Source organism: Hyperolius riggenbachi, chromosome 6, assembly GCF_040937935.1.
Source record: "Hyperolius riggenbachi isolate aHypRig1 chromosome 6, aHypRig1.pri, whole genome shotgun sequence".
Lineage (NCBI taxonomy): Eukaryota > Metazoa > Chordata > Amphibia > Anura > Hyperoliidae > Hyperolius > Hyperolius riggenbachi.
The window spans coordinates 244,220,948-244,238,874 of record NC_090651.1 but is presented as its reverse complement, the minus strand read 5'-3'; the positions used below and the strand labels follow the sequence as shown (position 1 = coordinate 244,238,874).

The following is a 17,927-nucleotide window of genomic DNA, read 5'->3' as shown; positions in this document are numbered from 1 at the left end:
GGAAAATACTGATATTGTTATGTATTTATACTGCATTTATCACTGAATTCTCACTGACTGGATATATGCTTTAAGCTTGAATGAGAACCTGTCACAAAGCAAAACAACCTTGTACTTTGGCTCTAGTGGAAGCAAATTGCTCACTGACCCCTGTGGTACATACTAGTTTCAGCAGGTTTTTTTTTTCCATTTTCCTTTATAGAAGTACCCTCAGTCATAATCAAAATATGCTGCATTAGTGTTTTCGTTCTGCAGAGATTTTTTTTTTATGAGGCAGCAAGCAGATGGCTGTTTTTTCTTTTTTGCCTGCAGACTGTCTGCACAGAACCCCGCCTCAGTCCCTCGCCTGATGCCTAAAATTCTCTCATAACACTGCACTACTCTACATTCTCTACATTATATAAGATCAGGGATCGCATACTTACAGGTCACAGAGCTGGTCCTGAAACTCTCCTCCATACTCCAGTGTCTGAGCTGCTGAAATCTAGGCAAGATGCAGGCAAAGCAGAAGAGCCTCTGGAACAGCTGAGCTTTATGTGTGTTACAAATCAAGGCTGCAGGATTTATATCAGCAAATGGCATCTGCTGGCTTGTGAAATCTCTCTATAAGGAACAAAATCAATAATGTGGCATGTTTACATTGCTGATCAGTGCCTTTCTGCAATGAAGACCTGAGGTAAAGTTTAAGGTGTAAGCCCCTCCCTGTTGGCCTTTCACTTTATTAATCCTTACTTATATAGACCTGACTCCATGGAAATTTAATAGTGCAGATTTTGCTCAAGGTAATCACTTATTATGTACTTCAGGGTCACTTAAAAATGCATTTATCCCTCAAAGCAATGAATTGAATGCCTGCCCTGGAACTAGTATGCACCCCTGGATTTAGGGTATGGCTCCTTCCACGAGAGTCTCATTCAACAGGTGTCTTGTTCTGATACAGAGTTTCCTTAACGTGTGTCTTCCTGTCCCTCTTTTGGTAACATTTTTGTCTTCTTTATTCTGGTTGTAGCGGAACCTGTGAGACCGATAGACCCGGCAGCCTGGATCACTCATACCTCAGCCCTGACGGGAACATACCCCCGTTACGGTATGAGCCCCTCCATGAGTATCATCACATGCACCAGCTCCTCATTAACAAGCTCTATCCCTGAGTCGGAAAGTAAGTCACACTGCAGCCCCCTCACACTGTGCTCAGGATTGATCCTGCACTGGGGCAGCAGTGTAACCCAATACTAAAATTCTGCTAGCTAGACAAGCAGACATGCCTGCCGTTCTGTCTTCTGCTTGCAGCTCCCAACTAGATCTATCCATCTAATGCATACTAATGCTTGAAATAGAGTAGACACTAACAAAATGGCTTGGGGTTCCGGTACATGGATTGTGGCTCTTTAGCAGCCAAGTACCCCCAAGAAATCCTGCACATATCAAGTTTAGCTCTCTGTACATTTATGAAAGGGAGTGAACCTTCTCGGTATAAATCTGACCGCATCTCCTGTGAGTTTTGTGCACTTGGCCATAAAGTACTTTCTAGCATCAAACCCTTGATTTGTACGCCTTGATTTGGCACCCATTTGTGTTTTACATTACTTGGGATACAGCTTCGATATTCGGCTGGTGTGTTCCTTTGACTCCCCAGGAAATCCTGACACAAAGCCAACAGTGCATTGCCGCATGATCCATGCCTAATGCATACATTATGCAGTAATGCACGTCTATAACAACGTAGTAAGTGTAAACGACGAGCTGGAATCCCGGTGATGTACTTCCTGTCCAGCAGGGAATACATCACTGAGCGGGGAGTGGGCCTATGCACAGTACCCTGTCAGCACTGTCTGTTGTGAAAGAGGCTTTGTTGTAGTGCGATTCTCCTGCTCACAAGTGTAAAACCAGCCTAAAGGTAATACTGACAATCTACCATGATCTGTCAGATCTTTACTACCTACTGTAAGTGACAGCAACTAGAAGAAAAGTAATTCATAGTGCATCTTCTCTGGGAGCAATGTACATACATATTTTACATTTTTTTTGCAATACTGACCCTTTAACCTTTTTTCTTCCATTGATAATGCCCTGATAGTAAACTTGATAGTCCACCTCTGCCTAAAGGTGCCCATACACTAACGCAATTTCCCGCCGATGGACAGCAGATTTGATCACTGTGATAGAATCTGCTGTGAAATCAATAACGCAAACGCGGACCGATCGTCCGATTTCCATCCAAAAATGATTCAGTCGATCTGCCCAGGCGGAAAATTTTGCTCGATCGCCGGCGGGTCGGGAGTGCATCATTAGCAGTGTTTGATATGGCAACGACCGACGCAGTAATACATCACCTGTCCGGTCAGCGTGAGTCCCCAGGTCCCTGCAGTATCTCACTTCTTCCGGCGTCTTCTTTTCACTTCCTGTCCGGTCCTGTGAGATAGTGAAGTTCACTCTACTGTTTGAACTTTCTGCTTGTGACAGGACAGGAAGTGAAGTGAAGATAGAGGAGTACGCTGGAAGAAATGAGACTCCGGGGACTCGCGCCGGCGGACAGGTAATGTATTGCGGCTGGCCAGGGAAGCAGGGGTGGCGCGCAGGCGGCAGCGACAGTTCCACAGGTTGTGAATTGATTTCATGCTGAAATCGATTCAAAAACTGTGTGCAGTGTATGGGCAGACATTAGATCCTTCTCTGATCAGATTCGATCAGAGAGGGATTTATCTGTTGGTCAATCTGGTGGCAATCGACCAGTGTATGGCCGCCTTAACCCCAACCTTTCCACTAATGATGCCGATACTTAACCCGACAGTGCACCTATGCCTTAAAGGAAACCTAAACTGAGAAGGATATGGATTTTTCCTTATAAAATAATACCAGTTGCCTGACTCTCCTGCTGATTCTTTGTCTCTAATACTTTTAGCCACAGCCCCTGAATAAGCATGCAGATCAGGTGCTCTGACTGAAGTCAGACTGGATTAACGGTATGCATGTTTCAGGTGTGTGATTCAGCCACTGCTTGTAGTCAAAGAAAGCAGCAGGACTGCCAAGCAACTGGTGTTGATTAAAAAGAACGCCCATATCCCTCTCAGTTTAGATTCCCTTTAAGATGGCCATACACTTACAGATTTACAGCACATTCGACCATCAGATAGATTTCTGTCAAGCCGAATCTGACAGGAATCTATCTGAAGTGTGCAACCCACTAGGAACAGATTTCCAATAGATTTCAGGATGAAATCTATTGGAAATATTTTTAAAGTCTATCTAAATGCATTATTGGACCATTAGATTCCATGCAACTGTATGGGCCATCGATCTGCTGCCAGCAGCAGATCGACCTAGATTTTTCATCCTGTTAGATAGATCAAATCGATCGAAATTGGCTGCAAATCGATCGGCTGATTTCATAGAATTAATTTCTGATCTATCGATTCCATAGATTCCAGTGTATGGGCCCCTTAATACTAATACTAAACTTAACCCTTGGATTATTCCTATGTGAACATGAACTAAGCAGTTTCTTTTATCCTACAAGAAGTCTGAACTCCCGCAGGCTGAACAGAAACTTTCCCCAGGACTAAGCAGATTTGGATAGCTAATAATTGATTAACCACTTGAGGACCACAGTGTTTTTCTGTTAATTGGCCACTGCAGCTTTAAGGCCAAGCTGCAGGGCCGCACAACACAGCACACAAGTGATTCCCCCCCCTCCTTTCTCCCCACCAACAGAGCTCTCTGTTGGTGGGGTCTGATCGCCCCTCCCCCCGCGTTTATTATTTTTTTTTATATTTATGTTGTGTGTTTTTTATATTTTTTACTATTCCTTTTATTACCGGTATATATTTTTAACTCCCTCCCTTCCTCCAGCTGGCCAGTCCTAGCGATCGGCTGTCATAGGCTTCTGCCTATGATTGTTTAATTAGGTAATTAATCAATAGCTTCTGAGCCTGATTAGCCCTGTGAAAGTTTCAGTTCTGCGCGCAGGAATTCCACTTCCAGTGGACTGAAAAAAAGAATAATTAAGTTGAACTTTCAGCCCATTTCTATACCCAAACAATCATTAATCCTAGGGCCGGTTCAGACAGCGGCTTGTTTCGTCACGCTGCTGCCCTAAAAAAGCGTTTGACATAATTTGTCGTCATGTCCTACGAGAGTACAATGTATTTGCGAAAGCAGCTGACATGTAGTATCCGAGAAAACTCAATCAACCACGGTGCTTGACTAAATGACAGCAAATGCTGTGAGATGAATGCTCCTATTCATTTCAGTTACGTCGCGGTGTATCCCTGGCGTCACTGGTAGCCGTCCATCTGAATTAGCCCTAACATGATGTTCACAAACAATCATTAAATCTATCTTAATCTTATACTTTTTATCCACCCTAGATGGGTACCCAAACCTGGTCCTGATGCTAAGCTTCCCAACCATACCCTGCCCATCTTAACTCGATCCATGATATACAGGACTATATTTTGCAGCGCCACCTGCTGCTCGATCTGGTTTTACATAGGCCCATCTAGAGAGAGCACAAGGTTAGAGCACTGTAAGAGCCAAGGCACAAAATGCACAGGAGGACAGATGATTTTTGGTATCCCATGTTATTAAAATTGACAAGGTTCAAAACATATTGCAGTAAGATTTCTTATATGTGGATGGTATAGCAATTTTGAATGGCTTGCTGCTCGCATCTGCTTCCTGCAGTACAGAGCTGGAGCAGCACATTCAAGGCATGTTTATCATAACTGTTTCGATCAGCCATCATATATTCAATCCCAGCATGCATTTCCACACTACTAGGCAAATCTATAGTTGTGGACTGCCTAAGCAAGGCCAAGGGCCTAATTCATAAAGATCCCACCCCTTGATCTACCCAAACATGATCATATATAAACCAGCAATAGCAATACACATTTACAGTCTTTTTGTATGAAATGTGGAATGATACTTCATTGCTTCTAATCATTGGCCCATAGTCTCATGCATTAATTACACTTATCTCCCTTGACAATATGCAGAGGTTGGTTTCCCAGCTTTAATATTCCGTTAAACAGACATCTGCTATTTCCATTGTTGCATTCTCCATGCAAAGCTTTGATTATGTTGTATTTGTGAAATTGTTGTCATGTCTGTTATTACGTGTATTTATAAGCGTTTTTGACATATCTTCTTAATCCATATTTTTGTGGTAAAGCTGGCTAGAAATGTATTCCTGTGCCTGCCAGCTCTTGTAATGGAATTGTCATGAACACAGCATGATGGTGCCATCTGCTGGCGGCAGTGGGCTCATTGCAAATGCAAACAAGCCTCTGTGCATCCTTCCAGCAGATATCCTCGGGTGAGGAACATTCACAAGCTCTACAGTCAGGAGAGCAGCAGACCACAGGTCCACTGCAGTGGTGGCTCAGAGTTTTCACAATTCAGGCTTAACACAGTCTTTGGGCTCACGTGTTGTAATATCACATGCAACCTCTGTACCTATATGCCAAATGTGCTTTGCAGTTGCAAAGAAAAAAAAATTAGTAAGGATCTAGTATTAGGATCAGTTTAGTGTCATACTTGTTTGAACATCTCACTAACATAATAAAATGTTTCGTGTTTTGGGATTTGTCCTGCAAGGCATCTGTTTAGAGGGATCCTGTAGTGAGAAGGTTATTGAAAATGTGTACACAGCTCTACACATCAAGCACTTCCACCATCTCCCTTCTCAGCCAGGGAAAGAAGCAAAAGTGATACTGATCCAGCTGTATGTAAACAATTGACTTCCTGCTTCCCTGACATATCTCTTAGGACTATAATTAATAATGCAGTGTGTTCCATTGCTAAGCAGGGACCATTTAAGCTTTGCAATAATATTTTACGGTAAATACTGTTAAAAGCAGAGCCGTTTTAAGGAATTGGCTACATAGGCCTGTTCTTTAAGCGCCTCCTAGTGGATCTGGACATGCATTTCAATTTTTCATCATGGTTTCCTACACAGAAAGTATATCACACAGGCATTATCAGCCTGGGGCAGTCTTTATCGGCCTTTATCACCTTAGTCTTGCGACACAACACCTAACAAAAAACATCTTTTGTTATGTGTGAAGCATTGTATTGTAAAACAAAAGTTTGCTTTCTTAAAACAGAAAGAATTTGCGATAATTCAGGTTGCAAATTGTTTCTGTTTTAAAGAGAACCCAATGTGGGTTTGAAGAATATCATCTGCATACAGAGGCTGGATCTGCGATTTCACTTCGCCTGATTAGATATCTGATCAGTAAAATTGTGTTGGATAACCACAAAGTGGGAGTCAAGTAACAGACCTGCAGTTTATCCCTTCACTCTCCTGCCCAGAGAAGACCCCACTGTCCATCGTGACAGGGCATCCACTCAACCATTTACAGGCAGGTGATGCTGTATTGTATTTCCTATCAGCAGCAGGATATTTGTGTGAATGATCTGATATCTTATGTCAGGTCACAATTTTAATCTACCTTCGTCATTGTCCACACTAGTTGTAGCTTTGGCCTCACACGCTTTATTAACAATGGATTTTTTTTTGTTAAAAAAAAAAGCTGTAAAATGAGGATTCTACTAAAACAATGTAGGGAAGTGCGTAAAAATTTTGTTTCGTACAAATTCTAAGATAAGAAAAAAGTAAATGAGTAAATTGCTCCACATTCAAATTGATTTTTTTTTAGTAACATCTTGTTTAATTTCTTAGCATTTCCCTATGACCTCAACAATATCCATTTTTTTTATTGTTGGAAGGTCTACACACCTTTTCATGGCATCATTAGGCATACCCCCTCTGTTCACGTCACTGAAGGATGACCAAAAAACAGCTCCGTCTGCAGTCAGACCTCAGGATCCTCTCGGAAGTGTTGCTTCCTATGTTCTCTTCAAGCCCAACTAACCCAAAAGAAGTTTCTGGGATGTTACTGGGCAGTCAGTCAGTATTTGTTACAGAGCACTAAACAGTACTGATTTTATACTTGGAAATAAAATTATTATTCAAGTTTGTAGGCCCTTTCATCTTCTAGGTTAAAAATCGTTTTATTTATAGCTTTGCTTGCCTGCAGCTGTACAGGTTAGACCTCTACAATAGAGATTAGGTGAATCACGGTTGAGTCAGCTGTTCAGAGAAATCTCAGCCGGTAATCTAGAATATGCACCGGTGTCTTCTGAGGTCACTCCAGATCTCTAAACAACACCAACAAGCAAGCACACTGTCCATCAGAAGCTGCTGCAGCATGGTGGCCCTCCCATCGTCCCTCCTTCTCTTTCAGTAGAAACAGTCCATGCCGCTTGGCTATACCAAAGCAGTGTGTTGCCTGCAGTATCACCCCAAGGTTTAAGCTCAAACCTTATGGAAGGCACTAAAACTGCATGTGTGCGCACCCTTAAAATTTTTAACTAGGTCCCTCAGGGGTGATCCCAGGACATACGCCTGGTATATTATAACTATTTATCAGTTATTATATACTGGGCGCCTACATCAGTGTTCTTGTGCAGTCCCACACCCCTGAAAAGGGTTGATAGTTTTTTTTAGGAAAAGCGACCTACCAGCACCTGCACAGCAGACCTGGAAAACCGAGCGTAGATGGTTATCTCCCACAGGCTCTGACGGTGGTTGCAACTAATTGCAGCCATCTTTGTGACTATACAGTACTATTCTTACATTATATCATCCTAAAATTTAGGATACTGCACTATTGGGCTCCCGATCTTTCTCTAGACTCTCTGAGGTTATTGTTAACCACCCAGAAGAAGAAACTCCGCTAATCTGTGATGTTAGAAGTGGTGTATGCAGAAAAACGGTTATCATTGATTGAGCTTTGATGAGGGCACACTTAGTTTTACATAACGCTTTTTTTTAAGTTAAGTGATTAGTGTCTTTTGCAATATCACTTTCTTGGTACTTTTGTTAGTGTAAATGTATCTTTTATCTATCAATAATCTATCTGTTGCTTAAGATGTTTGTTAAAGGGTGTTTTCCTACCCTAAATGGTAGCTGGAATCAGACTAGTTAGCACAACTACAGAATTTTGCAAACCCTCCTTTCATCACCTACAGCTAAAGCTAGCTCTGGTATTAAGACTTTTTCATCCTTGATGGTTGCAGAACTGGAAGACTCTCCTCTCTCTGTAAAGAGTGACATGGCCACTATTGTGAAGGTGATGCAACTTGCGGACTCCGGCCTGGAAATAAGAGACCGAATGTGGCTAAAAATTACAATATCTAATGCTGTCATTGGTAAGTCTGTCATTTAGCCATGTTTACTGTATAAAATGTTCTTATTGAAGAGCGCACAGCGTACTCTACATGAAAGACTTGAGTGCTAGGGGGATTTCAGATGGTTACTTTAACCTCCCTGGCATTCAGTTTCTGCTGGATTTCTGTGCAGAAAGTGGTTCTGTTATTTTTCATGACATTTTTGCCTGTCATTTACCAAAATGTGGTATACATTTTCAGTATAATAAAACTTTCAAACACAAAATTATGTCAAAAAATAAATTTCATGTTTACTGTTCTCTTTCTGCCAGGCCACAATTTCCCCACTCGTCTTCTTTTTGGCAGAAAACGTGCAGTTTCTCAAATACATTTTTTCTCTTTTTTTTTTGGAGTGCGAATTTTAGAAATTCAGGTTTCCAGACCATATGAAAATTTGCATACAAACTTTTTTTTTTTTTTTAAATCAGAATGTATTTCAGTAGAACTCGTTCTATTATTTGAAACTTGAGGCTGTGTTGAAGGCAAAGGGAAGCCCAACCAAACATTTGCAAAGGTTTCCTAATTAAAGTGTAACTGTTAGGCATAAAATAAAAAAATAATTTCTTTATTTTTATCTGGTAAACAAGTAACAAACAAGTAATAAGGATGCTAACCATGCAATCAAAAAGTTAACACTCACTCTTACTTTTCTCCTCCATAAAACATCATTCCCGTTTCTGCGGCTCTTATTTGGTACATCTGCTGCACAAAGGAAGTTGCAGGGCATTCTGGGTTTTCTTTTTTTCTTATTTCCCCCCCCCCCCCCCCCCCCGGGATGTAACTAATGCAGCCTGATTGGCTGAAGCCTCTTTCCCTTCTGTTTTCCCCTCCTACATCTCTGTTCCTCTCTGATTGGTCAATATTTCTCATGCTGAGACAATGCACTTTCTACTGCAGAGCTGGGAGGGAGTGTCTGAAGCCTGGGATAGGGGCGGGCAATGATACACAGACAGAGTAAGGGAGGAAATGATGTCAGGATTGGCTTCAAGATAGATCCTAAGAAGGATTTTCTCTTCTTTTACTCTAGAAAAATAAATAAAATTAAAAGGTGGACAGTGCAATACATATGTTATGTAAGTAGAGCAAGTATTTATCTACTTATATATGTGTTTTTTTCTGAGATAGTATGGCTGACAGCTGACACATGGACGGTTCTTGGCGGCTTGTTTTGTCGTAGCCAAACTACCACGCAGAACAGCAATTTCTATAGTTTGCCATTGTAAGGCTTTTAGAGCCCTAGCGGGATATAATACACTCACCTATGTAGAGGGAAGGCTCTGCACCCATAGAAACTTCCCAGTCCTCTCTCGGCACCCTCGTTTCATCATTGTCCTCCCCATTGAAATGATTCAACCAGTACAGATATGATGATGCAAGTGCTTCCACAGTGTTCCAGGAGTCCTGAAGTAAGTTGAACAGGGTGCAGTGGTGGAATGAGGGGATGGAGAGGGGACTGGGAAGGCTCTTTGGGATCCAAAGCCTTCTCCCTACATAGGTGATTATCTTACCGGAAGCGGGTATCCCCACTTCAGGTTTGCTATAAGGCATTAATTTCTTGATGTAGACTGGTTTTATATACTGTATTTTTTTTTATACTTGTAATTTTACTTTAGCTTGAGTTTAAAGTCAATGGGAACCGTCGCCTAGAAAAAAGTCAGGTACTTGCCTAAGGAGAGGGAAGGCTCTGGGTCCTAATGATCTTTCCCTCTCCTCTCCTGGTGCAGCTCAGGATCCCCCGTTTGAATCCCCCGCCACGGGGGACTTCAGAAGTCTTCGGGAGCCTGAAGGCAGACGGCTACATACTGCGCACACGCAGTTGCACGATAGAGGGTGCTCACTCGTGCGCAGTATGGAGTGGCCCGTCTTCGGCAGCACTTGGGCTCCCAAAGATTTCATGGGAGAGGAGAGAGGAGGCTCTATAGGACCCAGAGCCTTGCCTCTCCTTACATAAGTATCTGACTTTTTTTTTTAGGCGGCGGTTCCCATTGACTTTAAGGGTTGAATGGCACTTGATTCCCATGTCTATGACTGCAGAAGCCTTGAAGTATTGATAGTCTGAGTCGGAAGACCCTTGCAGGCTGATTCTTTGTTCCCATCAAAGTCCAGTGCATCAGATTGCTCATTTGCGATCATCCTTCCAATGACCTTGATATATTAATATATTCCGTTTTACTGGTCTGGGTAGAGATGAATGTCACTTCTACGTACCTTATTGACTGTTCTATAAAACCATTGTCCCGGGGGTCACAGGTTAAACAAGTGTGAGATGCAGTAATTAAAGTCAATCTCCGGAAAGTGAATAGAGGCTGAAGGGTGGACTGTATCAGTTACATACACAGATCTTTTTTCTCTGGCATACAATGAGTGACAGAGCCGTACAAGTGTGCCTATTTATCACTGTGTGAGGTCTCTGCTGTCTCTGAATTACAGAGCCAGCCTCAAATCACAATTCCCTATAGACTATCTCCTTGTACATTTATTGCAATGTCTGTTAATTGGGGATTATTGTTCTGCACACAGGAGATCACTAATGAAACGGTTTGTGAATTGTCACCAGCTTGCTGTGTCACACACCAGTTGTGGAGATTTGTCACTATTTGTAGATCTTTCATCTCTGGATATCCAACATTCACATTGCAAACAGACACCTCTTTACTGAGACCAAAAATGTCATTGACATGCTATTGCTTTCAGTGCTAGACTATTTTTAGCATTATATAGATGCAGAGAGCTTGAGAGGTGTCTGTGTAAAGCAGGTCAGAGGGTACATCATGGTGAAACAATGATTGATTGGATGCTTGGAGATGGGAGACAGGAGTCAAAGCAACATCTTTCAACTGTTAGCTTTATGTCTACTGTCCTAAATGGCCTTTGCACCAACAACTTGTAAATTTATTAAAAGGTGGATATTCACTTATCAATTTTTACCATCGATATCTGGAAGATTCATTCACTCTGATCACTCCAAACACTAAGATCAAACTGATCCAATTTTCTAAATGATTTTTGGCTGGAATCAGTCAATTGCACCAAATGGAAGATATCAGTTGGCGGCAGGTCAGTAGTGGCTGCAGATCGACTTAATAGAACAGTGCAATGCTGCGGTTAGATAGATTTTTAATAGATTTCATGTTGAGATCTATTAAAATCTATGCCTAGTGTGTGGCTGTAATAGATCCCTCTCAACTCAGATTTGACCTGACAGGGATCTATCTGATTGTCGAATCTGGTCGCCATCTATAAGTGTGTGTCCACCTTTACTTATAATTGGAGTCCAGACATAGCAAGTCTGTTACTCTCAACAGGTACCTTGCAGCAATGTTTTTTCTTTTGATTTCATATATATAAGTATTTCTACTGCCTTCAATGCAGAATCGCCTGTATGCTTCACAAGGCTAGCCATACACATATCAATTGTTCTGATAGATTGCCTTGCAATTTGATTACTTTGATAGATGCTCAGCATATTTAGTCAATTCATTTTCAGTTGATTTTAGGTAGTTTATCAATTGAAAGTCAGATTGTACATTTTGGAAAATCTGTGTGGGGGTTGGCAGTAGAGCAGGAGCGACGGGTGATAGATGGCCCAATTGGGCTGGATTGCATCAAGCAGTACAATGCTCAACAGAGCTCTGCTGAAAAAAAAGCAGTTTACTCTGTGGTGTAGGAATTAATCAGCATACCATTGATTTCCAGTTAGATGGGGGTTGATCAGCTGAGCATATCGATCCATAGTCGACCCATCTATGGCTAGCTGAAATTTCCAAAATCTATAAGGTCTAAGGAACCCTGCACCCTTTGCTTCAACAGTGATTTTACCAATATGTATTTTCATTATTGTGACCTCTTGTGCCCGAATTAGGAAAAAAAGGACGCCGCATTGGCTACGATTAGCATCAGAAAAGGGAAATTTGGGTGCCTGGGTTCGCCTACTATCATGCACCTCCTGGCACCAAAATGTACCCTCTTCTGCCACTAATCGTGGCTTTTACTTTTCCACAAAGCAGCTAATTTTTTGCACTGGGAGGGCAATTATCAATTAGCGCCAGTCATTAAAGATTTCCGCATCCGCAGGTGCCTGATACAATCATAGGCCCAGGGGTTTGTGGAAATGCAAATTGCTTAGCCACAGTATGGCGGCTTTACCTTGGGGGGGGGCTTAGGTATGGGGTCAGGGTTAGGCATCACGGGGGAGGGGGGGTGTTAGGGTTAGGCACCACCGAGGGGTCTTAGGATTAGGCACCATGGGGGGAGGGATGTCTTAGAGTTAAGCACCACCAGGGTAGGGTTCTGTGTGAGAGTAGCGTTGTTTAGCTGTAGTAAAATATTGGTAAATATTACCGATATTTTACTATGAAATGCAGCAGTAAAATATTGCTAATTGTAGCTATATTCTACTAGCGACAATCTCGTGCGCCCTTTTTTCCAGGCACCTTCATTTCATGTATGCCTCATGCCTGGTACACACCATGCAATTTCCCAACAGATGGGTTGAATCGATTATTTCTGATAGGTCCTATCTTATATCTGATCGATTTTGAATAGAAGTGATCGGAAAATTGATCAGAAAAACGATTGGAAATCAGATCGGACCTGTCTGAAATAATTTGACCTGTCTTTCTGATGGCAAATTGCATGGTGCGTACCAGGCATAAGAGAAATAAGTTGTGTATGTAACATTTTTTGCTGTCCACTCGGAATCCTTCCTGTTGGATGTTTTTGGTTTGCTGGGTGTAAATGTATAAAAACTTATTAGTGTGTTCCACAGAATCTCTTTCTCTGGTGTGTTTGTAACATTTAATTTACTCGAGCCATTTCCCTTTGTTGTTTGATTTTACAGTTTGCAATGTAAGCAGATAACTTTAAGTTTGCCCTTCCAGAATCATTTACTGTATCCTTTGAAAGTTTGCTTTGGCTGTCCCTGCAGGAGCTGATGTTGTGGACTGGCTCTACACACATGTGGAGGGTTTTAAAGAGCGTCGGGAAGCCAGGAAATATGCCAGCAGCATGCTAAAGCATGGCTACCTCAGACACACAGTGAACAAGATTACCTTCTCAGAGCAGTGCTACTATGTCTTCGGAGACCTTTGTGGTAGTGAGTATCAAATGTACTGCATTGCAACTTGTCATTCCAAACCATACATAGAGAAATACCATGCTGTGTACTGAAAACCGCTCTTGTAGGCCCGATAGGAATGTGAGGAGGGAAGCAGCAATTAGCAGACAGAATGAAAATGTGGCAGTTTCAGTCTAGCAGTAATGTGTGTTGACTATATGAAATGGTTGTCCTGTGTCATGTACTCCAAACCACGGACCTGAAACAATGAAGCTTTTGCCACCTACATCGGACAAATAATTATTAAATGTGCAAAAGGAAAAATAAGTTCTGACGTTGCTAGAGGAGTAATTCTGCTCTTGCTTCTCGAGTAGTTATAGATCAGTACACTGTAGATGTATGTCTTCTGAGGGGGATTGGAACCCGACCCCACAGGCATGTCGTCTGAGGGGGATTGGAACCCGACCCCACAGGCATGTCGTCTGAGGGGGATTGGAACCCGACCCCACAGGCATGTCGTCTGAGGGGGATTGGAACCTGACCTCACAGACAACATCGCTGTGGCGGGGCTGTACAGACACGTAGTTAGCCTGCAGGGCCAAGGACACATGGCACAGCTGTAATGTCACACGACGTACAGGGCAAGCAGCGAGAACCAAGCTATAGTACATTGCTTGGCCGATTTGATCCACCTGGCGGATTTCTGGCCAGGGGCGGTCAAGAGCTGCTGTACAGATTATCAGCAAAATGGTCTTTATTGGCTGCCTCAGCCGACTTTAATCTAGCGTGTGTGCGGGCCTTAAAGTGGACCTGAACTCTTGCACAGGACAGAAGGAAAACATAGATCTGTTGCCTGCCCATACACCACATGCTGATTTCTGATTGATTTCAGCATGAAATCTCTCTAGAATCGGCTGTCTCCCCTAATGTAAAATGTACCAGCACCCTGGTGCCCGGTGCAGTATACTTTACTTGTTGGTGTCCACCGCTAGCTCCATCTCTGGATTCATCCGCAATTACACGCTTTTCACATGGTTTATGTCACACATGCCCACGTATACACTGGCAACCATGTGGGGCGCGTGTATATGTGGAAAAGTCTGGAGATGGAGCCAGCAGTGGACACCAACAAATAAAGTATACTGCACGGGGGGAGGGGTACATTTCACACTGGGAGGATGGAACCAGGGGTTCCGTCTTGTTCGTCCCGATACTGCATGCCATTACCGCCCCGCACCCAGTTGAGCATGTTGGCCCTACATCTTGCAGCATGTCCGATCAATACAAGGGACCAGTTCTGGCCCAAAATTGGTGGCATCGTAGATCGGGCATGCTTTTAGCAGCACCGATTTTCATCTGATTATAATAATCGAACCGAGTGGTCGATCAGCTGCCGAGTCTCCTGATCTGTGGTCCTTAAGAGCCATCATCTTTGACAACAACAGAAGTTAAATCTGTGCTATACCAGCCATTTCGTGATTTGGTTATGCACCTAACTGCTCTTTGCCATCTGCATGCCTTTTGGAGTGGCATTCCATTAGTTATCAGGTTTAGTTTACAAATGTTGGCCATCCTTATAGGTGCACATTTGCTGATGATCACACAAGGACTAAATGTCATAGGACTTCAATTTCATATTGGCTACATATGATTTTGTCCATTTTCCACCTCATTGTGTTACCCATTATTACCAGTTTATGTAAGGTTTCTGTATGCATTGTTTAATTTTTGTTGCATCTCAGTCATTCATCCTCAGCCTGCTGTGTATCCTGTATCATGGGGTCCACATTATCTTTAGGGTTTCTGTAATTGTTTTATACAGCCTTTCTGTGCTCTAAAGCATTCATCTGCTGCTTCTGCTGTGTTGTTATGATGATGATGATGATAATAATAATAATAGGAAGAAGTCCAAAAACACGTACTTACTAAAGAAAAAGGGAGGATGAAAAGGACACATTTAATGACTGAAGTGCCCATTTCATTTGGCATAAATAAAGTGCACATTTTCTAAACAATCTCATTAACTGCTTTTATTTTTCATCTTTTCAAATATTACTACCTGGGACAGGCAGCCATTTTGTAGAGTTAGCAGAAACTTGTTGTTCCTAAACTATGTTTTATGTTTACTCAATGAACATTATTTATTTGTGTATTGTTCTGGCAAACAAAATGGCTGCCACGAACTTGGCAACAAGTGCACCTTGAATGGTAACTGTAACATAGTTCATTTTACACTCTATATATCTGACGCAAGACATTTGTATCTACTTATCAGATGTGGCGGCACTGAATCTTAACGATGGATCCAGTGGGGCATCTGATCAGGACACACTCGCTCCTCTCCCTCATTCAGCTGCTCCCTGGCCACTAAGCCAGGGATATCCGTACCAGTACCCTCTAGCGCCACCTTGTTATCCTACAACTTACCAAGAGCCAGGATTCAGCTACGGCAGTGGCAGTGCAGGAAGCCAACACAGTGAAGGTAAGACATGAGGGCCTCTTCAGTACCGTCTTGTCATTGCCTGTGTTTCATGTTTTATGTTGTCCTATGTGCTTGCATGACTGCCATTCCTAAAGCATACATAAGCTTAGCCATCATCCATCAGCCTGTGTTTGAATAACATGAACCATTCAGATCATGAAGTGTTTGTTGTTGCCCTCTACTGATGTGGAATTATAACTGCATTCAATGTTGTATTTGGGAATTTAGTGATAGATTATTTACAGGTCACCAACACTGGATGCTGCTCCGATGAACATCAAACCAATATATTTAAACAATGGTAGACCAGCAGACAGTGCATACAGTACTTCTACAGGGACATTTATTACAATATAAGGAACTAGGTTTGTATGTGCAAAGGGCATTAACTCATGACATTTACTCAGATTTTGTATTTCTCAAATACGTCAAACAGGATTGCTTATTGATTTCCATGAGTGACTGCACTTTAAGCATTGCCCTTTGACCAAATACACATGTAAATTGGTGTACTGTAAGTCTACATTCTATGGGTAGTTGAGGTCTATGGAAATATGGAGGAAGCGTCTGATTTGCAATTATGTGTTCTTCTATAATTCAGTAACATGCTCCTTTATTCCGTGCTGTATGCCTTGCTGTCAGTAACTGTGTTATTCCCTTGTTTTGTGCTGAGCAAGCATTAGACTGAAGGAAGCATGGAAGGAATGGAGGAATCTGGGTCTTTCGGTAAGCTTAAAACTCTGGCCTTGAGACCAGAGGCCAAGCATGTCCATTTGGATCCGTGTGGCCCGTCCTTCACCCACCTAGACCATTCCCTGCCTTTTTCCAACAGTCCACTGGATAGTAATGCTACAAAAGTAATATCTGTTCTCATTGCTGACTGCAGTGCCCATGGTCAAGTCCATCACAGTCAGATATTGTACCTGATTTTGTGAGTAAAAGTTGTAGAGTTAGTAGATGTTGATGACACTACAGTTGGCACATGAATGAGCCATCTTGTTCATGTGGGAAATTTTATTAGATCTGTTAAAGGCTATCACCAGACACAGATTAAAGTACAGTTGTGCTAAAATATAAGTACACCCCATGTCATTTTTTTTACATATATGGGCAGATCAATGGGTATAATGATAAAGGTGATGTAGCTGAACAAAAAAAAAAAAGAAATATTGGTGTAATTATTTATCTATTTCAAGGTAACCTAAAGCGAGAGGCATATGTAGGCTGCCATATTCATTTCTCTGTAAATAATACCAGTTGCCTGGCTGTCCTGCTGATCATTCTGACACCAGTAGAGGCTGAATCATACACCTGAAACAAGCATGCAGATAATCACTCAGATTTTTGTCAGAAACATCTGATCGACATGCTTGTTCAGGGTATAGACTGTAAAACAGGCAGAGGATCAAAAGGACTGCTGGGCAACTGGAATTAATACCAAGTATTGGGCATTAGCCCAATGTGAGCACAACCCCTGGAGGTGGGGAGCACTTGCCGTGGCCCCCTAAGATACAGTGGGATGCGAAAGTTTGGGCAACCTTGTTAATCGTCATTATTTTCCTGTATAAATCGTTGGTTGTTACAATAAAAAATGTCAGTTAAATATATCATATAGGAGACACACACAGTGATATTTGAGAAGTGAAATGAAGTTTATTGGATTTGCAAAAAGTGTGCAATAACTGTTTAAACAAAATTAGGCAGGTGCATACATTTGGGCACCACAAAAAAGAAATGAAATCAATATTTGGTAGATCTTCCTTCTGCAGAAATTACAGCCTCTAAACGCTTCCTGTAGGTTCCAATGACAGTCTGGATTCTGGTTAAAGGTGTTTTGGACCATTCCTCTTTACAAAACATCTCTAGTTCACACAGGTTTGATGGCTTCTGAGCATGGACAGCTCTTTTTAACTCACACCACAGATTTTCATTTATATCCAGGTCTGGGGACTGAGATGGCCATTCCAGAACGTTGTACTTGTTCCTCTGCATGAATGCCTTAGTGGATTTTGAGCAGTGTTTAGGGTCGTTGTCTTGTTGAAAGATCCAGCCCCGGTGCAGCTTCAGTTTTGTCACTGATTCCTGAACATTGGTCTCCAGAATCTGCTGATACTGAGTGGAATCCATGCATCCCTCAACTTTGACAAGATTCCC

The 17,927-nt window shown here is 42.2% G+C and overlaps 1 protein-coding gene across 4 annotated transcripts in view; it reads left to right on the top strand.

Annotated features, from left to right (window-relative positions):
• The window catches only part of DVL1 (dishevelled segment polarity protein 1), a 244,187-nt gene that overhangs the window by 207,529 nt on the left and 18,731 nt on the right, over window positions 1-17,927 (top strand). For 2 of the 4 annotated variants that reach the window (XM_068240615.1, XM_068240613.1), the window contains 4 exons: window positions 1,010-1,159; window positions 8,086-8,217; window positions 13,163-13,330; window positions 15,567-15,773. In XM_068240615.1, coding sequence (XP_068096716.1) covers window positions 1,010-1,159; window positions 8,086-8,217; window positions 13,163-13,330; window positions 15,567-15,773 — 657 coding nt within the window. Of the gene's footprint in view, window positions 1-1,009; window positions 1,160-8,085; window positions 8,218-13,162; window positions 13,331-15,566; window positions 15,774-16,450; window positions 16,500-17,927 lie in introns of all 4 variants that reach the window. The other 2 variants (XM_068240616.1, XM_068240614.1) reach the window with 2 other exon arrangements.